The following is a 24215-nucleotide window of genomic DNA, read 5'->3' on the forward strand; positions in this document are numbered from 1 at the left end:
TTGGTTTTCTGGCTCCAGAGGCTGTGAAATTTTTGAGTAGGGTTCAGCGCGTTGTACACGGAACCTCTTCAGCTTCTAGGTCCCAAAGCTTCGTTTTTAGCAGGATTGGCTTTGCTATTCAAAAGGGGGTTGCGGCGCAGCTTGTTGCCTGTTTGCCTGCCACTTTATTGTAATCGTTTTATAGTAAATTATATAAAATTTGATTATATATGTTTCTCACACATCAGGATTAAAACGAGTCGTATAGGCCTCAACCACTCGTATTCATGACAAGCAGCTGGTATTTGGATTTCGGGATGGTGTACCAATATATGCTCCCATCAATTATCATTTACCTCTCTAGGCATGCAAAATAGTGTTGAGTCTTCCAATGAGTGTTGTAGCACCAGCCATCCTTTGATCTAGATGTCATGGTCTAATCAAATATAAAGTAATTAAAGTCTTAAATACCTATACTAGTACATGTAAATAAGGTTTTGAACCAGGAGTAAGTGGTCAGTGTTCTATATAATTAATTTTAGACATTATGAAGCATTAATTTATGAAGATGCAGTTTAAGAGTGTTGATCACACTAGCAATATTTGTAGACTTGGAATATGCAGTTTAAGAGTGCTGATCACACTAGCAAATAACACATCAATGAAAAGCAAATCACACCCAGGGTTCAAGCATGCAACTCAATAACAATCACATGTTATTTAACAAACTAGTCATTATTAAACAAATCTGGTAAACTGAATAATCCAATCTTAGGCATCAACAACTGCAAACACACAACACTGGTAACCGAAGGTTCCTTGCCAGTGTGACTCAACCATGGACAGATGTATTCTTTATCAACTTATACTAACAACAAACCCCATGAAACATGTATCACAACAATGGCAGACTAATTGTTCATATATAAATAAATCTAAACCAAATTAATGCTCAACAATACCAAACATCAATGCTCATAGATTATCAATCCATAACTACAATAGTTCAATTCTAATACATAAGAAAATACCGAAAAGTTACAATACTTAACCACCCCGGAATGATTTGAGAGGATTAGCCGCTCATCGTCTTTGTTAAATAAATCATCAATCTTTATGAGGAAAGCCATTAGAAATAATATGATACAGATGAAGATCTCTGGGATTCATTTATAGGTTCCTAGAAACTACTGGAAGAGATGATAACTACCAAGGGTTCGTCAAATAGAAGTTATAGGCCAAAACCATTTTTTCACAGTTTATAATCCGTCGCGTATCGCAACAGCTTAATCTCAAGTCCATCGGGTATCGCGATGGATCTATCTCCACTCGGTCGCTTAGCGAGACAGTATTCTGCACCAAGAATTATTATTTTAACTAGCTAATACGCTTCATTTTGCGTGCCAATCATCCCGACTTTCATCTCTTGCTTGTACAAATCCAGAATAAGCCACTTGACCATCTTACCTGCATATGCAATTATCACAAAATGGTATCTAACACAAATGATTGGCTTAGTTTTGTTTGAACTTTTAACATGATATTCGAAATGAATATCCTATGTCTTATTAGTCAACACTTTGATGTAATGTGATTTGACGGTATAATACGACAATGAATATGATGATATATAGGGTATAGGGTAACCATGTGAAGGTATACGCTCGTATAAGGTAGTGAATGTGAAGGCATATGTCCGTATAAGGTAGTGACTTGATAATATACACTCATATAGCAGATGTTTATTTGCGAACTGCGATGTGATTGGTATTGGGATTTTATGGTGTAGAAGCCCCCTAAAAGGGATGTTCATATACGGTGGCCTAATTTTAACATGTGTTTAATCTATATAGGTTGATTTGCATTAACCATTAAAAAAGAGTTAGAAAATAATTTTGTAACTTAGTAAGATTAAAAATATGATTAATAAAAGTGGTTTGTGAGTAGTGGGGAAGAAAGAAAACAAAGAAAGAGACGGTGAATGTGGTAATGTGGTAAAATTCCTACGAATGATTTTACCAACCATTGGGTTCGGTCTAAGCAAAAAATAAAAATAAAAAATAGACATAACATGTAGATTTGGACAGTTATATTAGGTTGTGTCTATCAGAGGCGTTAGTTAATATCGGTGACATGTCATACGCGTCGTATAACCTTATATGAACCGTATCATCTGTCAGGGATGTTAGTTAGTATCGATGACAGAGTCAAACAACATGTATACTATCAAATTCATATATTGCAGACATGGCATGTCATGTTTTCCCAACTAATTGCACACAAATATTTATTTTGGCTCCATAATCGCGTAACGTTAGACAATAGATATCGTGCTTCTAACTTAACCATGGCATCATGGTTACCATCCACATGTACAATTCGTACAATTTATAAGGCCTAAATGAAATGGGAACACTTTTGAACCTCTTCATAGCAGGAAACAATTGAACTGCATAAATGTTGATTGGTTAAAGAGTGAACGGACACACTAAATCTATTGACAATCAAGAATCATGTGTAAGCCATAAGCAACCGTTACTTGTGTATAACCTGTCTTGGAGAAATCTATGAAGAGATACAGCTCATTGACTGATTCATCAAAAACTTCCATGTATAAAGCATATTGCGAATGTAACTCATCTAAAAGTTGATTCTAAATGAATTGCCAACCCTCTACACCATACTTAATATATTTAGCTATTATGCCATATGTTTAATATGCCATCTACAAGTATGTTTAATATGTTTGTAAGTTGTATCTTTTTACACATGTCGTATTTGCCTTAAGCTTCCTTTATAAAAACTGAAACCACTTGTCAATTTGGATGGCAAATCTTCTTCGATTGGTTGCTATATCCTTAGTTTGGTCTTGTCAATGAGTTATCAGATTGAACATCTTAACTTCCTTCTAGATTATCTTCTCTTTGCAATTTGCATGACCTTTTTTGTCATGTCCACTAAAAACCAGTGGATCTTAATGACCAACGTTAATCTTAAACAGTGTGCAACTGGACTTCGTTCCTTGGCTGATAAAAAAAAACTAAGTTTTAATACGTTCATAGACTTCCCCAAGGTCTAAAGTCTAAACATTCCCTACTTCGAAGTCTCTAAAGTCATAATTAGAAATCTCTAATTTAGAACTTAGAGATAAAATTGCCTTCTAGCTAAACCTTTCAAGACTATTTTTCTTCAATACTTCTTGTCTTAACATAACTAGTTTGAGATTCCCAAAAATAATTCCAACTGAAAGTCGTTTTAGCCTTCTAACATGATTGAGTTTAGTCTAGATATTATTAAAGTGTAGTAGGCTTGTGTTCTTAAGTGAAGATCTAAGTTTGATCCTCATTTGTGGCGTTTTTGGTGAATATTAGCAATAAATGATTTGAGCTAGACATTTCAAGGTTGTCAGTTCGAATCCAAACTCATCCAGATTTTCATCCAATCATGTGTTACTACAACGACTGTCAGGTGTCAGCCGGCGGTATGGCTTCTTGGGGGACCGCCCAAACCACACTCTGAAACAAGCATGAGCCCGGTTAAAACAATATAGGCTGATCGGAGTGAAGCAACGGAACTCTTCAAATTGAAAACACGGTAGGCTAACACACAAGAATTTCGTGGTTAAGAAAAACACTTATAACAAGTGTTACTTGAATAGTATTATTATTGCAACATAACTAAGTAGTCGGTCGGACACATGTTCCATGAGTACCCAAAACCCAATCCCGTAAAAAACTAACTTTGATGATGGCATCCTCACCCATTTCATCATCCACTTTCCATCCTGCCGACCACCGCCGACCACCGCCGCCAGCACCTCCTTTTCTCCACATTCTCTCACTTTCCCTTCACAGTAATAATAATAATATTATTAATAAGGTATTAATTATATTCACTTCCACCATCCCAATTCTTTATTTATTCAAATCTCTCTTTTTCATGCCAGTTATTATTTAATTCTATATCTAAACCCTAATTTCTTCTCTACAGTTTTCATGTTTCAATAATAATATTAATAAGCGGCGGATACACCACTCCTCCATTCAGCCATTGCAAGCCACCACTGAGAAGAAGTCTGTTCTTGATAACAGAATGCTGGTAATTCTGTTATTATTCTGTTATTATTCGGTTATTTGTCTCTATGAATTTGTTTATTATTTGTAGGTGTTTGTGCCACCTCATCCTTTGATTAAACACTGGGTTTCAGTGCTGAGAAATGAGCAAACACCATGTCCTATCTTCAGTAAGTAATATTATTATGACATTATTTATAAATTCACTATCTTTTTAAGGTTTTTATTTATGTTTGTATAGAATTTGATATGCAAATCTGCAATTGGATCATGGGTTTACATGATCTTCAAGCAGCTTTTGCAAATTTGTTAATAAATGCCAAATTATTATTATTCTGCAAAATTATTTGTCAAATTGTTATCATTTTGCAAATTTGTATGTCAAATTATTATAATCCTGCAAATTTATTTGTGAAATTGTTATAATTTTGCAAATGTATATGTCAAATTATGAAATTTATATGTCAAATTATTATAGTCCTGCAAATTTATTTGTGAAATTGTTATAATTTTACAAAAATTTTTTATCAAGTTATTAAAATCCTGCAAATTTATTTGTCAATTATCACAGAGAGTGCCATGGCTGAATTGGGAAGACTGCTTATGTATGAAGCATCCAGGGATTGGCTGGTATATTTTATTAATTTTGTTTTATTAGGGATAATAATAAATAAGATTAGAACAGTGTTGACCAAAAGTCAAAATTGATGTAATACATATGGAATCTAGCTTTTGGCATTTATGTAACTTTTAGTAACTTGTTGTTTTTGGCAGCCTACGGTTTCTGGGGAGATTATGTCACCACTCGGGGTTGCTTCAGTGGAATTTATTGATCCACGGGAACCTGTAGCGGTTAGTATATTCTAATTTATTGATCCGCCACTGAATTTCGAATTCGATTATGGTAATATCTTGTTATAATTATACTTATAAGCCACTTTTGCAGGTTGTACCCATCTTAAGAGCCGGTCTTGCTCTTGCAGAGCATGCAGCATCCATCTTACCAGCAACCAATACGTACCACTTAGGTAGTTAATAATATTGACGCGAAAGGGTATTTTATTAGTGGCAGTTTTACATAAAGTTAATATCTTTTTATACCTGCTTTTTTTAATCAAGGTGTTAGTAGAAACAAGGAAACTCTTGAACCAACTGTATATTTAAACAAGTAAGAAGTTCCAACGCGGATTGTTACTGATTATGTAGTTTTATGAATAAGTTAATTGGTTATTATTGTTATTTTAAAAATTATGCAGGTTACCTGAGAAGTTTTCTGAAGGAACTCGAGTGTTTATTGTAGATCCTATGCTAGCAACAGGTAAGCTTGTTTCTGTTTATTACATAATGAAACTTCTATATTCACTAATAATATTGTACTTATCTTTTGTGTTTTTAATAATCTTTAGGTGGCACTATAGTTACAGCCATTGATATGATTAAGGAACGTGGAGTTGACAACCAGAATATCAAAGTGGTAAGTAGAGAAACCGTTCCATATTATGTTAAATTATCAATTTGCCCCCACACTTAACAGTAAAGTTTGATGTGTATTTAGATATCTGCTGTGGCATGTCCACCCGCACTCTCGAAACTGAGTGAGAAGTATCCCGGGTATGATACTATTCTATTTCGAAAACCATTGAGACTCTGTGATGCGCGTTATTATTGTTTGAGATTGATATTATTTTTATAACCTCTGCAGGCTTCATGTATATGCGGGAATTATTGATCCAACTCTTACTGATAAAGGGTAAGCAATTTTATAAAGCAATTAAATATGTATTGTTGAGTGATCTGATTATCGTGTTTGAATGGTGATTTTAGGATGATTGTCCCGGGACTTGGAGATGCAGGAGACCGGAGCTTTGGTACATAAAACGCAACTAAAGGAGTTGCAGTTTTGGCACAATTTTGCTGAAAATGTTGATGTCTGTCTGAATGTTAATTATTGTGTGTTGTTGAGCGAGTATTTGTTTCTGTTGTCTAGTTTTTTAACATTGGGTCTGCATTTGTATGGGAAAATAAGTTAATTACATGAGCTTTCCTGAAACCGTTTCTGTTCCTTTTAATAAGCAGTAAAAAATAAATGACTTAAATCGTTTATTTCCATTAAAAATTGTTGCATATGGAATATGTAATCCCCAAACACCCTCAAAACAGTTTACTGATACATCAAAAGACAATAATCAGTTTCAATAAACAATGCCAAGCACCCCTTAGACCGCTGCAAATAAAAATAACATCTTCCGGTCCGTAGCTGTCCAGCCGGTCCTCATACCAACTTGAATCTGTTTACCTTATGATTGCAGGTTTGAAACGTTCTAACACATTTTCGGTTATTTTTTAAGCAACTAAACAGTGTTGAGAAAAATATGAAAGAAACCAGGGGGTAAATTGTAAAATGGTATCTTGAACCAATTCTTGATTAATTAGTCATTTGCTAAACATATAGCAGCTTTTTAGAAACAAATATCACTTTAATGATTGATGATTTTCACCAACTAATGCATTCCTAAATGACTAATATATGTAAACAATAAGCACTGGTATATAGTGATTTGAAGACAAGTGAGGTAAAAGCAATAAGTAAATATAGTTCACACAATTACACAAAAGAATCTCATGCCATATCGATGTGAAGAAAGATAGATTCAGATTACAGAAAAATATGGTTCAATAACGACTACAAGTAAATGTTTCATATTTGACTCATTCACAGATTTAGGAACAGAAACAAAAATAAAAACAAAAACATAAGATTTTACATAAGATTTCCTCGTCTAATTTTCACCCACCGGGCTTCAGACAACTTACAACCCGTGATGTAATTCTTTAAGAACTGAGCTACAAGGATTATTCTGCAACAGTAGCAACAACATGATCAACATGCAAGATACAGTAGGGGAAATCGCATATATCCGATTATTGGAGACGAAAAAATCACACCCAATATAATAAAGCAGTATACAGTCAGAAGTTAAAAAAACTGGTGCGTACATGAATATTGTCTACAGTTCACTGTAATTTCGCCAAACTGCCCGAAATTCCTCACGAAATGTATTCAACCGAGCTTTCAGGTTAGGTGTCCGAAAGCTTGCATGCATGATAGTTGCTGAAAACAAATAAGAGTCACCAACCAAACAGTACTTAATATTAAAAATTCAAAAATAAGAAGTTCAAATATAGTCACATACCAAGAAGACCAACCGCCAATGCCCATAACAAAGTCAAGAGGCCGCAAGAAACAAACCAAAGAATGAAACTCACTGCAGAAGGAAAAAAGGGTAAGACGGTAATTACTAAATTACCAACAAAACAAATTACAAATGTTAAAACTGCTTCTTCATACCAGCAGAGGACATCAAAACAAACTGCCAACGAGGCCGTCCACATATATGAACTGCCCTTTTAGAGGAAGGACGCCCGCGAAGAACAGGTCTGCAAGTTGCAGATGGTTATTTAAAAAACGATATCATATATGTTAATATGTTATAAACATTGAGCACAGGAGCTCACGTTAGTGAAGGTCTCATTTTTGCAGCCAAATGTGGAGAGAACTGCCTCACGAATCTTGTTGCTTTTTCACTAAACGTGCCCGCAAAACTGTAAACCATTTCATCACCAACTTAGAGCGTGTTTAACAATATCAATAAACCCAGCACAATATACAGATAAGTATAGGTTGAGTAGTTAATTACCTATCATTTAAGAAAGCAATTGTAAGAGCAGTTGAGAGAGCTGCAGCGATAGCAAGTGGCTTCCTAAGAAACCCCAACCCTAGAAATAACCACCAATTCAATATTAACAAACAAGCAAACACCTTGAATTAGAATTAGATCTGGCATAAAAATAAATAAATAACTGACCAAGAATAAAGATAATCATGAGGAAGTAATTCGTCCGGTAGCTGCAAAAAACAAAATAAAATATATTAAACCCTACCTAAGTAGTGAAATTGAAAGACGTACTAGTATAGATTGCACTTGAGGCGACTGTTCCATTTGTTGGATGAACGAGGGATGGTGAATTTGTTGAAGAACTCGTTGAGAGGACGAGGAGGTGATGACCAATCAACCTCTTTCAGTGCTTCCATTAGATCTTCTGTCGATACCGTCCCCCAATCCATTATTATTGATTGATTGATTGATAAAATCAAACTCCAATTTTAGGTTTAGAGATGAAATATGATGATGCGTGATGGCCGATGAGAGTTTGAGCGTTTTTCTTTTCTTAACGATGTTGCAAAAACGATTTTTCTTTTTTCTTTTAGATAAGTAACTTTTTGTTGATTATGTTTTTTTTTAAATAAATTTTTATTATATGTTAATGCCACGAAGAATAGAACTCTGAATTCTTTAACCGAATGGGTTTTATCTCACCGTACTGGTCACGTCTTCTGGCGAGTGTTCACAAACGTTGGTCTTAGATGAGGGTTTTTCTCGAATCGAAAGACATATGTGATGAATTTAACCAGTATCCCATTTGAAGGATTCGTTTGCGTTCAAAAAAAATCAAATTACAAAGCGGGTTAACCTAGACCTACTCAATGTATAGAATGGGTAAAAAACAGATCATATTATAAAACTTGTTAAACTTAAAATAGGTTCCAATAAATTAGCACCACTTATGATTCCAACATCACTCATTGTCGCCATCGCCATTACCACCGGTCCACCACTACACCTATTGTTGACACCGTTGTCGCTACCTGCCTACCTCCACTGTAGTCATAACCATCATTTTCGCATGCATCTCAGCCCTTGTTGCACTTCCACCACCACAATCTTGTTGATACGGCCTTGTTGTCATCATCACTGCAACTGGCATCACCTTCTCTTGACTCAAACCATTTCACATCAAAATGGTCCGTTTTAAAAACGGATTGTTTTGACTCGAACACAATTTGCACCAAACCATATTAACATGAGCCTGTTTTGACTCGTCACCCTAACTCCATCACAAGACTTAGACCCTCACAACTTATACAGATACACCTTAATGATTGTCGCAAACTCTTTGTAATTAAAAATAACGTAAAATAAATTATAATTCTAAACTAAAACCCTATCGGACATGAAACGACGCAAACTAGCAAAGCTTAAGTTTTTATATATACACGTTGTATCTCTTAAATCTATTATATCACGGCATCCCAATTCCCAACTCTTTTAAGGACGTAACTAAACAATTGACAAGTACTATGGAGGTAGGTACCTAAATATCCGGTACGACATTTTACTTAGTACATTATGTTATATTTATTATATTATTATTGTCTATTAACAAAGGCCAATGGGATTGGGGGTTTGTGGAGGTAACCCTTAATCGGGCCTAGCCCAATATGGTTAGGGTTTCATGATAGTAGTCATGGAGTTTCAATATAAAGGGTCTTCAATTCACATTTGAAAGAGCTCTTCTAGGACCCTACGCCGCCAACATATTTTTATGTCCGTAAACATGACGAAACTCTTAGCAGTCACTTTCACTCCCTTACTTTTTTATGGCAGATCTCGAGCAACCGGGGAAGAAGATGAAGGCGTGGGATCATTCATACCAAAGACCAGGGAACATATACATAGATCTGACCTGAATCCATTCCATGTTTCTTCGAGTACCTATAATATCTAAAATATAATAAATGTTTAATAATATTTTAGATATATTGGTAGTGATTAATAAAATAAAGAACTTGTGTAAATTATTATACCATCTTAAAAAGTGTTTGACTTAATTTTTTAAGTTTTTTTTCTCAAACTAGTATTGGTGTAAAAAATATTCTTTATTTTAGTTTTCTTATAAACTATTTACCAAACTAGTGTTTTTATTTATTTATTTTTTACTTTTAGACCAATTTTTTAGTCTTTTATTTTTTTTATTTAGTTAATCTATTATTTATTTTAATAACATAATTCTTAGTTTCTTATATATATGCTTTTATTTTCATCAATCCAGTATCTTCTTTTTAGTTTTTTTATCAGTTAAAACTTTTTTTATTTTTTACTAATCATTACAAATCTTTTCTTCTTATTTTCTTTTTTTATCTACTATTGTCAAATATAAAAACAAATAAATCATCTTAAATAAATCCAAAATAAAAAAAAAAAACGTAAAAAGAATAATCAAATATTACCGGATAATTATTGAACACAAACAGAAAGGCAAAAATGCCAAATAAAATCAAGTCGTTATTCAATTCAATTTGCTTAAATATGTTGTAAAACAATTCACTACAACAAAAAGGGTTTTTTAGGACCTTTTGTGTGGGACGCTTGTGAATCATCATTATCATCATCATCATCGTACTCAGTATATCCCACAAATAGCAAAGCTATGGTAGGGTCTGAGGAGGGTAAGATGTAGACAGCCTTACCTCAACCCCATAGGGATAGAGAGGCTGCTTCCGGTGAGACCCCCGGCTCGATAGTAGTTTTGCATCAAGCCTTGGACATAAGACACATAACACACAATCATCCGGACACCGGCTGATTGGTGCATGTACCGTTGTCTTTCGGCTATCAACGCCACCACATGATGTCTGATTAACCTTCCGCCACTTTTAACGTTATTTTCACGAGATTAGTAAAATAACGTCAAAATTAGTGCAATTTAATTTTGCCCACCCAAGGGTTCACACATATATACATTATATGTGCGCACTGCAAGCAGGGCGTGTGGGACGCTTGTAAATAGGGTCCTAAAATCTATTTAATAGGACAAATGAACATTTGGGGTCCTTTTACAGTGTACGCCACAGAACTGGTGTCCTAAAAAGTTATTTAATAGGATGGATAATTCTTTGGGGTCGTATTATCTTATAACTTAATAAGACACTTAAAATCTAAATCCTAATAAAGTAACCTATAAGATATGTAGTTGTTGGTGTCTCATTATGTAGTAATGTAATAGGGCACTTGATTACTAAAGGTCTTATTAACATAAGTTAATAGGACATTTGTAGTTAAGTCATAAATGTTCGGTGTTATAGGACCTTTTCTAGTCGATGTCATATAAGAACATAACTTAATAAGACATTTTACACCATGGTCTTATCACTTTAACCTTTATAAGACGCTTTACTAAAATGTCTCAAAATCTTCATAAATTCCAACAATCTTACTACGCAATTGTTGGATCTATGATTTTTTTTACAGAAAAAAAAAGGAAAGAAAGCTTGAATAAACTAAGTGAGAACTTTTGTTTACCGACATTTAGATTATTAACTATTATAGAACAAAAAGATCCATGACACAACATATGAGCAAGAGATGTTCAAAACGGTTTGGGACTAGGAACCGGAACCGGTTCCTATATTCAAAACCACCTTTTAAATCGGTTCCAGGCTTGAACCGGTTAGGGAACCGAACCGGTTCTCCCACCCTCGGACCCCTAACCTATCTAACCGGTTCTTACCGGTTCCTAACCCGGTTCCTGTACTGTAACCGGTCAAAAAACGAGTATTTTTGACCCCGCCCCCACTCAGAAATGCAAGAACCGGTCACGGATCATCGGGTTGAGTCAGATAGGGTCCGGTTTCTACAAAAAACGGGTAGGAACCGGTTCGGGTCCGGTTCGGGTCCACCGGTTCGGTTCCAGGAACCGGTTTTGTTGATCATCTCTATATGAGCTTAAAACTATTTATGGATGAATGGAGCGGGATGATGAAAATTTTTATGGTGGGAAAGTAAAAGAAGGAGATTAGGTTGGGAAGGAAAATTTGGGGCGGTAGTTTAAGTAAACTTTTACTATAACTTTATTTTTATTTATATGAAAAACTTTAGTGTTTAGGGAAAAATTAAAAGAAAAAAATATGATTTGTCCTTATGTAAAATGGGTGGAAGGGATTCGAACCCTAGACCTCTGGTTCACTAAGCCATAGAGACAACCATATGAACTAAGCTGATATTTAGTACTAGTAAATAATATAAAATATATAATACCACATTCAACACTCCATTTTTTCCAATTTTCAATAATGTTTCCACAAACAAATGAACACACACACAACAAATATCAGTCCTCGTTGATCTCTCTCTCTATATGCTCATGGTGCACCGACCTAACTCACCTAACCCCATGTTCACGGTTGCAATCCGCCACCACCAGCAGCCACCCCACCACCATCAACTCGCCATCACTGCCATCCAACACCGACACCGTTGACGTCATCTCAGGCACCACCTGCAGACCATCACTCATCTTAGATCGGAACAGGTTTTCACACGAGACAAGTTTAGTCACGAAATGGGTTTCAGATTGGAACGTTTTCAGTTCAAGTTTCAAGCCAACACGAGTTTTAACATGGGACGGGTTGGGTTTTGGTTTCTTTTGTTTTTTTTGTCGATTCCGGACTCGTTTTTGGTTTTTATTTCGTTTTTGTCCATATTTTCATATTTTTTTTGTTTGGTTTCAATTTTTTTTTGTTTCATTTTGATTGATTTTTTCGATTTCAATTTACTTTATTTGGTTTTGGATTTTTGTTTCATTTTCGTCGATTTTTTCGGTTTCTGTTCAATTTCTCAGTGGGTTTTTTATGAAACCAGGACAACGGAAGAAACATTTTAGTTTTTGTATTTTTTTGTTTTTGATTTATATTTTGAGTTATAACTTTTTATTATTATTTTTGAATATTTTTTGAGGGTTTTTGTTCTTAATAAAAAACACCTAAAAAATAATAAAAAATTATAACTCAAAATATGAATAAAAAAGATAAAATTTAAAAAAAAATCTAATTGACCCATTCTGACCCAAACTCGTTTCTACCCAAAACTCGTTTCGACTCAACCCAACCCAACCCAACCCATTTTCCACCTCTACTTGACACTCAATGACATCAATGACCTTCGCTAGTCTTAAATTACAATATTTGAGCATCAATTACTATATTTCATCATGCACTAAGGATATGTGTAGTGGAGGGGCTACAAAATGGGGGCGATTTGTGTCACGTGGCGCCCACTCAGCAAAGAGTGAGTTTTTGTTTTATGGGTGTGGTGTTGTAGCATAATATATATATACACTAGTTTGAGGCCCGTGTATTACACGGGTAATTATTGAAAGTTTTAAACTTTAACCATTAAGTGAAATATAGTCAACAAATTGATCATATATTGTTAATACAATTACCGTTAAATTAAAATTAAAGAAATTACATAACTAAGATTACACAAATATGTTACAAATTAGTAAAAACTTCCTTTTACACTACATTTGTGATTGTAATAGTAGGTACACATTGTTTATCAAAAATAAAAATATTTAACTCTTAATAAGGTAACATATATGTCTGCTTATAACTCTAGATATAGCCATATATAGTTGTCCGTGTGACAAAAAAAGTTCTCCAAATACATACCAACTCTAAATAAATGATAATATATATCCATGATACTAATAAAAAAATATTCATGCACTAAATATCATAGGTTTTAATCAATTAATATGATTTCATTTGAGAACATCTGCTCATGTTTATCAAAAAAAAAATATATATATATCATTATCCCAAAAACCATATACCTAAACTTTGATGATATAATTATTCTTAGAATCTTTACAATTTGAAATTTATTGATCATGATAATTTGTTGTCATTAATATTCTGTGTACGACAAATTTTCAGTTGACTTTATATTTTACAATTAAAAATTGTATAATCAAGCAACATAAAAACCGAAAATTTAAATATAACAAAATGATTTGTTTATTTCATATGAATGTAATTGTCAGTAAAATGACAAATACATACCAACATTAAAACCATGTTCAAATAATAGTGATTATTATGAGTCAGAGGAATATTAGAATATTTAAGTTGCATAAAGTGAAGGTAGTGATTCTTATTTATAATCGTTGAAAGTAGGGCTGTAACTTTTACTTGTAACCTGAAACCCAGCCCATGAAAACCCGTACCTGAACCCAAACTAACCCGACCCAAGAAACTCGAACCCAAGAAAATATTAACCCGAACCTGAACCGAAGTAATTCGGGTTAGTTCTTGGGTCCGAATTCTAGGTTTCAAGTCAACCCGAAAACTTTTAGTTTTAAAATCATATGTATTTTTAGGTATTAAAGGCTAAGCCTTAGCCGCTAACGTTATCAGGATTTAGTCCAAGTCTTTTGTTCTCATTCCACATATTATGAATCGAATGTGTATTGTATATTATTTTGAATATAAACCATAATAAACACTTTAATTAACACTTCAAAATTCACTAATCGTCTCTTGTCAATCCATATGGAGAATTCTTATTATATGTAGTAATGAATTTAGTTGGAATAAACCTATAATTATAATGTCATATATTGAAGTGACTTAAAAGATAAGGGCCATATATGAGAATTTGTTGAAAAAAAAGGTGAGGAAGGCTATGAGATTGACAAGTGTAAAAAATGGTAGGCTTTTATTAGAGTAGATAGATAGATGTATATATACCACATACAACATAATATAATAATAATATTCTGTAAAGGTTTGTCGTCGACAAAAAAACAATCACCCCCCCCCCCCCCTTATCGCCCGATTTATCGCCTAGGGGTAGTGTTCCTTCTCAAAATCGCCCCTCATCGCCTCATTTAATCACCTACTACGGATACCCTAATGGCCATAAATTGCCATGAATGTTTCTGGTTAAAAAATATTTATTATAACTGAAAATCAGTAACAATAATTTTACCATAAGTTACTGGTTATAATGGATCCTAATTGCTAGGGGCGCAAACAAGTTGAGTTGAGACCAAGCTCAAGATTTGGCCATTTTGACTTTTAAGGTCGGTTCATGGGTCATTTTTCAAGCTCAAGTTCGTCTATTTATTATTTATTAATATGTACATGTTTTTAAAAATCACAATATATTTTTCTGATATTTTTTTACATTATAAGTATCATCATATAAAAATATATATTTTACAATAAACAAATTGCATAAAAAAAGGCTAACGAGCTAGCTTGATCTAGATAAGTGAAATTCGGGCTAAATATTGTTCATTAAAGAAACTTATATCAAGTCTCGAACTCATTTAAACTTGGCTCGTTTACACCCCTATTAATTACTCGATCATTTGTTAAACAAACTTATCTTAATATATTGTTTTGACAAGAGTTTAATATTAAATTAGTTAAAACAAATATTCTTTTGTTTCACACTTTCACACTTGCATCAAAAACCCATCCCCCTTAATCTTGATCAGTTTGATCGATCAGCGACAATTCCTATTAGCGGCAATCTTGAAAAAAATATATTAAGTTTCTCTCTCTCGCTCTCAAACCAAAATCAGACCTAATAGTTGTGGCAATTACCTTAAAATTTTTAGTTTCCCTCTCAACACTCAAACCGCATAACCCTAATTTAACCATGGTTATTGTGTGTAATTCAATTGCCAAAAGGATGCATCTGCCAGTAATATAATCAGAAGTGGTTCAATCACCAGAAAATTGCCGGTTGCGAGTGGTTCAATAGGTGCTTCAATCCTAGGTCAGTAATGTATATGTTCAGTTGATAAAAAACGAGTGGTTCTGTGTTTATGTAAAATGATGTAACTATGTAAGTCTGTTTATTCTTCTAGTTTTTAATTGATTATTTGTTATCAGTGTGATTTACAAATAGAATATGACGTCATATGTTCTTCAAAAGTGACCCTAAGTTTGATTCATAAATGATCTGATTTATCAACATCTTGTATCTGTGTATACTTATGCATTCCAATTATGTTGTTTGATTTATAAAATGCAAGTCTTGTGTAGAGGAATTTCATAATACTTCCTACAGTGCATATACCAGATCCTTATACCATTTACTTTTCATAAACACCTGTACATAATACATGATCATGACCGGTACCTTTTAATCCTTTGTTTTCCAAAGTCATGAGCCCCCTTTTGATCCACCAAATACTATATTATAGATATAGTAAAACTTCTAGAATAGTTCCAACTGTGAACCTGTGTTCTTTCACTATGTGTTGAAATTGTATTAAATTTGCAAGCTGTTTTGATCCTGAATTTCAGTATGCAGTTTTGATGAAGCTATTGTTATTTATTTGCTATTTTCTTTTAGCCATTCAAATTATTAATTAGTGAGGTATTTGAGATGATATTATTATTAATTAACTTTTGAATCCAACGAAAATTGAACATTGTTATAAGCTAAACAAATGTAGGCTAATGGAAAAACATTTCTATCGATGTACATACAACAAAACAAAATGAGGAAGAGCAGACCTAAAAGCATTCAAGAAGATGATTTCTCATAATTGTTGAGCTTATGAAATAATGAAAATGTTGGTAGTCTTCTTAAGACAAAGTCTTTATAACTACTATTTGTTATTTAGATTTTTCTCTTGATGTACTTGGTCAACTGAGTTGCATATATAATTGAACATGCAGAAGTGTTGTTTGTAGGCCAAGGGATTCAAGTGTCAAAAAATATGCATAAGGGCAGTCCAAAAAGTTTTGATAGGACATGACGAGATGGTAATATATATTTTTTTTGTACGGGATTTGTGTTTTTCTAGTTGTTTCATATGTTTTGGTTGATATTTATATTATCATGAAAACAGAAAAATGATGACCCAAACAAGAAATATTTCTATTTTAGACCAAATGTTTGAACGTTCATGTAAAAGGATAGAAGGATGTGTGTATGTCGATGACATGGCAAGAAAAGTTGTAAGTTCTTATTCCGATGTCATGAATATGCAGATTGTTAAACTTTAAACAAAAGCTACTGTGGCGATAGGTAACCCTTCCTTTTAATCCAGATGGAGATATGATTGTTAAACTTTAATTATTGTTACCATTTGTTTCACATTTTCAAACTTTAAATTTTCATATATTTTTGTTACACGTTTTGATTGTGACTTTGGTGTAAACAGATGGTTAGAATGAAGAGATCGTATCCTTTTTCAATTGAAAACATCCTCAGTATTGCTAAGTCTTGCAATTCAAATGAGTTGCTGGTATTTGTTTGTATTTTTTCATCCATTATCATTATTACATCTAAAAAAAATTATTGTTAAAATTTATATATTAATTTTTTTATACTTGCTTTTATGTCTTTTGACACTGCAGAATCTTGTAGCATTATTCACATATGAGAAACATGTATAGAGATATCACTTCAGATGATAACAATTCTTTGTGCCATATATGACAATAAGACCAATCAGTAAAAGACCAAAGCTGGTCAACTGCTTCAATGACCCATCAAAGGTTCTCAAAATTCCTTCATTTATTGTTTTTCAAGTGAACAACAATAATAATAATAATAATAATAATAATAATAATAATAATAATAATAATAATAATAATAATAATACAATTAATAAATTTGCAGGTTGAATTTGCATTTCCTTTGAGAAGAAAGGCTGGAGGTTGTGACCTTAACTTGATAGGTGGAAATAGTAAGTTTTCAACATTGGCATATTTACTCATTATGCATTAAACAGAAGTTGTTGAGGTCCATAAGAATGTGTAGAGGTATAACTGTCTTTTTGAAGGTGGTATTAATGGTGTCATACCAGTTGATTTACATGATATTTTATTTTTTATTTTAAAATTGTGACAATGAGTAACTGATTTTTTAGAAACTATGTTAAGATTCTTCTTCACATTTTAATATATTCTATTCATGCTTTTTTTATATTATTTTTTTTCTATAAAATGTTTGCCTGCTAGTGTAAAACCTTTTTTTTTTTTGTGAAATGATTTTTGCACTATAATGACTCAAGTTTAATATATAACTGTTTGTTGAAAACTAAAATCTAGGTCGGAGATGAAGTTTTCCTCAAAAGTATTCTAAACCCTACTGAGTCTGTAGCAAGAGGATGGGTGAAGAGCTTGGACCCAAATGAGCTAGTTGGTGGTACAGAGATTGGACCAAAATGGTGTGAGGTAAATGTTCAATTACCAATAAAAATAGATGAAAAGTTGGTGAGACCATATGGGTTATTTTCCACAATTCAAGATTGTATTGGTGCATCCATCGCATGGCCTTGTCCATTCATCTCGGTATGTATTTGTTACACTTGTGATACGAATAATTTTAATAACATGGAACTTAATGCTTATACATGGATGGTTTATTTGTAGGTAGTCCGTGAGGATTGACGACATATGCATGATGACTCGGGATTTTATGGTGTTGGTTTCTTTTATTGCTTTTAATTTTTTTTGTTGAATCTTACAAGAGTTTTTGTTAGATAATGTTATAACTTATTTATGTTTAGTTTTTTTGTTATAATGAAGTTTTATTTCTTTCAATATTTAGATGTCCATAACCATATAGTAAACTTGTGTGTGTGTACGTTTAAAAAATAGTTGTATAATATGATTTGTTAGGACTTCTAATTTGTGTCCTAAACGTTAGAACATTGTAAAAGTGTCATAATATGTTTTTTAGGACGTTGAAGTTGTTCATAGATATATTATGCGACCATAAAATTTTGTTTCATAATCTTGTTTGGGATATTAGGACCCTTTCTTGGTACTATAATGTTCCATCATCAGGGTCCTATAAATTAATATTTAAGGACGCTTGTATGTGTATCAAAAGTTTACAATTAGGTAAGCACATGTCAAAACATAGTAAAAGTGTCCTAATATGTTTTTATTGGGACGCTTTTTGGGTTGTTAATGGGTATATTATGCGACCATAAAATTGGTTTCATAATCTTATTTGGGATATCAGAACGCTTTTTGAGTTCCGAGACTTATTACAACCCCTTTACATGAAACGCTTTTCTCGTTGGTCCTATAAAATGAAAGGTCCTATAAAATAACATTTTAGAACGCTTTTGTGCGTACTAAAAAGCTTTTTTTGTTGTAGTGATTAGAACCTATTAGCAATATAGAGAGAATGAGAGGAATGATTTCTTATTGATGTATATACCCAAATACAAGATGCCTTTATTTATAAAGATTTTTACATTAATACAAGGATAATATGATGGCTATGCATGTGGAGAGTCACACTAATAAATAATAGTTCATAACAAAATAAGCATATTTAAAAGAAAAAACATAAATTTGGTAAAAGTTGAGAGACAAGAATTGCGTTATTCAATGTGAATTCGATCATTATCGAATAGGTTTGTTATGGCATTGGAACTGTACCCCAAAAATATTTTCTTAAAACGATATATCATATTAAACAAAAATATAACAACATAAATCAGTAAAACGAGGGTGTTGGTAAAACCCAGGCGTAGCGACAAGTAATCAACGCGAATTCGATCAGTATCGGTCAAGTTCGTTACAGTACCAAAACTTACCCAAAAATAAATTCGTAAAATGAGCATTTTTTAAAACAAAAAAATACAACAGAATTTGGTGAAATCCAGGCGTTGCAACAACTATTCGACGTAAAATTGATCATTATTGGTTAGGTTCGTTAAAGTATCGGACCAAACCAAAAAAAACAAAATTAGTATAATAAATATATTTAAACTAAAAGACAAAAAATAAATATATTTCAAAACAAAAGAAAAATTCAAGTAAGAAAAGAAATAAAAAGAATATGGCATGAGCGAGTAAGTAAAAGTAAGAAAAGATTTGTTGATAAAAATATAAGAAAAATAACTAATAGAAAAAAAAAACTCTTATATGATGATTTAAAAGTAAAAGGTGAATAAACAACAAATAAAAACAATAGTTTGGTAAATAATTTTTAATGAACACCAAAGTGGTAAACACTTTTTCACCAATACTAGTTTGGGAAAAAAAACTCTACTTATTCATATAAAATAATTAAAAAAAGGACATCCTCTAAGAAGTTAATAAGTTGTTTGAGATTCTAAGAGGTGTAACGAGCAATTTCCAATAATAATTTAAGGGAGTTTCAAAAAGGCACATGTCACTCATTAACTTCTTAAAAACAACTTATTAGACAATGTTTTGTATATCATTTTCCATCATTTGTCACGTCAGGTCTCCAGCATGTCAAGTTTCTCTCCATCTTTCAACCTCGTTGTTAAACACATGTTATACCTCATTCTTCACAATTGCATTTTATTTAAAAAAGAAATAACAAGAAAAAAAACTGATTGGATGAGAGGTCAAAGGACACGTGTGTGACATTCGTCATTTTCGGTTTAACTTGTATTTGTATTTTTATCGAAAACCCAACCCGTTTTGGTCTTTCGGATCCTTCGTTATTAATAAAATGATGGCTTTTATGTTCAATTATGTTACACAATTGTTGGAACAAGAAAACATCCTTTTCGGTACGTTAAAACACCCTTTTATGGCTAAAAACGACATAAAACGAACTTCAGGGGCCTAAATCGTCAAATATCAAAAGCTGAAGACCAACCCCCCCCCCCCCCCCAGGCGCCGCGCCGCGTGGCCATCAATGCCATGTTGGTCGCGCGGCATGTCCATGCCTCTGGAGACCCACCAGCTCATTTTGTTTGTTTTGTGCTTTGTTTGACCATTTTAACCAATGAAATTGCATGTAAACTCTTGAAAGCAACATTATGGTCAAACCCTTACTCTTTCCCTATATAAACAAGACCAATGCATCCCATTTTTGTTTCCTCATTCACCTCAAACTCTCCTCAATCTAGATCTACGTATTCATCCTCCAAACTCTTGATAGCAGTGTTTTGAAACCCGGTCGGTCGGACCCGGTCCCTATACCTGGTCGGGTCAGTGTATTTGGCCCGTTTTCAAAAAACCCGACCGGTTTTGCGGGTGAGCGGTTGGCCCGGACCGGTTGATCCGGTAAAGTCCATTTTTTCATTAAATCCAAAATGAAATGTGCATGTCGGGACTCGAACTTGGGTCATTTTGAAGATCAAAGCTTTAATAATTACCCATGAACCAACCAAACAAGCTTCATTGATGTCTCTATTGATCAAACATAAATCATACATATTTAAACAACAATGTATAAAATATATAGATAAACATTAAAGTTTGTTATTATTATTATTTTTGGTTATAATGATTTTTATATGTATATGAATTATATATATATTTAAATTATTTATAAAGTCATTCGGGTTAAACATCGGTCCGCCCTCCCGGGTCGGTCCGACCTTTGACCCGGTAAGACGTCTGGGTCGAAGTCCGGGCCGGGTCTGAAAACATTGCTTGATAGTTTGACTTCTCAATGTCAAACTAATACTAATCTTTGTTTCTAATTAATTCTTGTTAATTAAAGCTTGCTATTATAGCTTGTTTAAAACATACTTCCCTTGTTCCCTTGGCTTTCCCTTCTCCGACCATGTCGGTTTAGGTGTATTGCTATGCAAGGCTACATGGATGTGACACCCGGTAAATTCCCAATCCCTTAAATCAACCTAAATATTAGGTAATTATGTTATATGCGCCTTGCGCGAGCGCGCCATATTAGAATCAGCGCGTGCATTTGTTATATGCGCCCTGCGCGAGCGCACCATGTTAAGAACCTGCGTGGGCATATGTTATATGCGCCATGCGCGAGTGTATTGGTTTTATGTATCCATAATGTTGTCTATTGAGTTGACCGTCTCGCATGTTGCTAAGGCGGGTGTATCCCAAATCGTTTATGCGCGTGCGGAAGGGGAACTAACCTCCCCGCATGGCGGGAACATTGAGAGCTAGTTTGCCTGAAGCTCCAAGATGGAATTGACTTCAACATGACTGATCACTATGTTGAAATACCAAGACCACCTGGAGAATCCACAAATGAAACTCAATGTCCCTGACTGCGAGAAGGTTACGCACCTACCCGCAGCAAAGAAATGTCCTTCACGCAGAAAGCTATGCGCACAAAGTGATACGCGCAGAACACTTAGCCTATTCTCCAGTTGTAAGGAGATTACTCCCGCCCAAAAGGAAACAGTAGCGTGTTTCAGAGATTTTCCACTTTTTACTGTACACTGACAAAAGTACCTGAAAAAGCACACTGTAACATGAAAAGTCAACTGTCAGCCACCCTACTCCCACCAACCACAGACCTGCCTGTCCTGTCCAAATCAAATCAAAATCTTTTATCCACTACTCCACTCTTAAATAAATAATAATAATTTCCATACTTTATCATCATTACACCTAGATATGAAGAGATTACAATCCCCTAAAGCAAGGGATTGTGTTCCCTTGAGTTTGCCTATAAATATGTAACCTAAATTATCACCCAAAACACACTTTAAACTTCTCTCTTAAGAACTGCAACTTGCACTAATCATCTCCCAAGCATCCGTTGCTTTCGTTTCCGATCCTGTTACTAGGTAAGCCGAGAATATAACCTTGAGATCTGCTTTCCAACCCTTATATTCTCCTAATTCTTGATCTTAATATATATACTTCTTGTTATTTAATCGTATTCTAGACCTTCAATTCCGAGGCCAACACCAAGAAAACCCGAATCTCGATTAATCCCTTAACAAGAACCACAGGTGAGTCTCACAGCCCCTATTCTCGCTGTTTTCACTGTTTTTAAACTGTTTTCGGGGCGAGGGACACGTACTTAAATAATGTTTTATCATGGTATACTTACAAGCTATGCAAGCGATTATGTGTTTAAATTATATTTCATGATGAGCAATGCGAACGGTTATCTAAGGTTTTCGATGTATGTGCGCTAGAACTCGAGTAAGTGATCACTTTACCATTGGAACTCTAAGGGTAGGGACTGCTGGTTTGATCCACCCACTCGTAGGGGTCGCACCTCTTTGCATGGACGAGTGCCTAGTATGGTCATGGGGCAGTACTATGGGTTTGAGCCCGCTCGTAGGGGTCGCGCCTCTTTGCATGGACGAGCGCCTTGTTTTCCGGCACAACGTCCGCGCGTAACCCGCGGGACGGAATTATTGATTAGCTCGTAGGGGCAGCGCCTCTTTGCATAGACGAGCACGGTTTTTCAGAAATGTCCACGCGTAAACCGCGGGACGGCATTATATTATTTAGCTCGTAGTGGCAGCGCCACTTTGCATGGACGAGCACACTTCCAGTAATGATCGCGCGTAGCCCGCGGAACGACTTTTATCAGAAATATGTGTCAGATCTATGTTTTCATACGGATTATCAAGTATATGTTCAGACATGAAATCAGAAATGTGTTTCAATATGATTTTTATTAAGACTATGATGCAATGCGATTTATCAAGTTACTAAAACTTGTGAACTCACTCAGTTTATACTGATTCAAATGTTTTTACGTGTCTTTCAGGAGATAGCTAGGTAGCGCATGGAGTCACACTTAGAGCACCTCACGCTGAACATCTAAAACTAGCTTTTTGGAAGATTTTAGTTCTATCCCTTCGATGCGCGTGGTTGTTCCCGCCGCGCAAGGGGATATGGCGTGGAAATCTTCAACAGTTTTATACTTGGATGTTTTTATGTAATTTTTAAACAATGTAATGTATTTGTATTAAACATATCATGCGCAATGAAAATCTTACTTTGAATGTTTGCAATGGCCCGTGCTTAATTATCAATCCCCACTCGCGCGCGCCCGGCTGTTTCCGCCGCTCAGGGCCGGGTGTGACAATGGAGGACTATTATAGTCCTCGTTATACACTTTAATTTATGTTGTTAATTTATGTAAGCTTACTAATGTTGTTTAGTTTCTAATTACTTTAGTTTCCAAACAATTTTATTGAGTTCTATGGTATTGGGTATGTGGCAACCATCCTCGGTTTCATTCTGAGTCAAGGACCGAACCAAAACCGAACTCTTGTTTAAATACTTTATTATTTACATGTTGTATGTAAGACTTGAATATTATCATTTTGAAGTTTATTATAATAAGTTTTATGGCATCAGGTATGTGGTAACCATCCACGGTCTTATTCTGAGTCAAGGACCGAACCACGACCGAACTAAACACTCGCTTAAGACACACTAGTTGTGTTTTGAGCCATCGAATCTCATATTTTTCTTTAAAACTATATTATAAAATAATTTTAATTGTTTTCTCAAAATACTTGGTATGTCGGATCCAACTTGATCTTATAAAAAGTTTGGACCAACAAAGCCAAACACCCGCTTAACGCACGTTGAGGTTCTTACAGTTGGTTAAGTTCCTTTTGATTTCATTGAGTTATCTCATAACATTTTATCACTTTGGAATCTCGGCTTCGGGCTTGATCATATATCAAGACTCGAACTAAAAAGTCCGAACACTCGTAAAATCTCATCTTAGTATCTAGTTAACAAAGGGTCTTGCAATATCGCAATTA

At 34.1% G+C, this 24215-nt stretch overlaps 2 protein-coding genes across 2 annotated transcripts; one reads left to right on the top strand and one right to left on the bottom strand.

Moving 5' to 3' along the window:
- Positions 1-3673: 3673 nt before the first annotated feature.
- Positions 3674-6102, top strand: LOC143553630 (uracil phosphoribosyltransferase-like). Its single transcript, XM_077043577.1, has 12 exons — positions 3674-3838; positions 3968-4077; positions 4144-4222; positions 4624-4682; positions 4827-4904; positions 4999-5080; positions 5172-5220; positions 5309-5370; positions 5459-5526; positions 5608-5663; positions 5755-5802; positions 5877-6102. Exons 1-12 carry the CDS (start codon positions 3724-3726, stop codon positions 5926-5928), a joined length of 858 nt encoding a protein of 285 aa, XP_076899692.1. The 5' UTR covers positions 3674-3723; the 3' UTR covers positions 5929-6102.
- A 555-nt stretch (positions 6103-6657) lies between these two features.
- Positions 6658-8211, bottom strand: LOC143553631 (PRA1 family protein A1-like). The gene is made up of 8 exons (XM_077043578.1): positions 8021-8211; positions 7919-7959; positions 7751-7829; positions 7569-7655; positions 7402-7490; positions 7247-7318; positions 7050-7164; positions 6658-6910 (listed from the first exon to the last, which is right to left on the bottom strand). The coding sequence occupies exons 1-7, from the start codon at positions 8176-8178 to the stop codon at positions 7061-7063; spliced, it is 630 nt and encodes a 209-aa protein (XP_076899693.1). The 5' UTR covers positions 8179-8211; the 3' UTR covers positions 6658-6910; positions 7050-7060.
- Positions 8212-24215: the final 16004 nt, after the last annotated feature.

The sequence above is a fragment of the Bidens hawaiensis genome, unplaced genomic scaffold (assembly GCF_021521415.1).
Source record: "Bidens hawaiensis isolate Kalapana, Puna unplaced genomic scaffold, B.hawaiensis_p1.1 tig00017344_1, whole genome shotgun sequence".
NCBI classification, from domain to species: domain Eukaryota; kingdom Viridiplantae; phylum Streptophyta; class Magnoliopsida; order Asterales; family Asteraceae; genus Bidens; species Bidens hawaiensis.

Coding starts and splice junctions, on each gene's coding strand:
- LOC143553631 (XM_077043578.1), bottom strand. CDS start 8,178: ATGGATTGGGGGACGGTATCGACAGAAGATCTAATGGAAGCACTGAAA. Junction 7,960..8,020: donor CTCAAGTGCAATCTATACTA/GTACGTCTTTCA, acceptor TGTTTTTTGCAG/CTACCGGACGAATTACTTCC. Junction 7,491..7,568: donor AAAATGAGACCTTCACTAAC/GTGAGCTCCTGT, acceptor TGCAACTTGCAG/ACCTGTTCTTCGCGGGCGTC.
- LOC143553630 (XM_077043577.1), top strand. CDS start 3,724: ATGATGGCATCCTCACCCATTTCATCATCCACTTTCCATCCTGCCGAC. Junction 4,223..4,623: donor AACACCATGTCCTATCTTCA/GTAAGTAATATT, acceptor CAATTATCACAG/AGAGTGCCATGGCTGAATTG. Junction 4,683..4,826: donor AAGCATCCAGGGATTGGCTG/GTATATTTTATT, acceptor TGTTTTTGGCAG/CCTACGGTTTCTGGGGAGAT.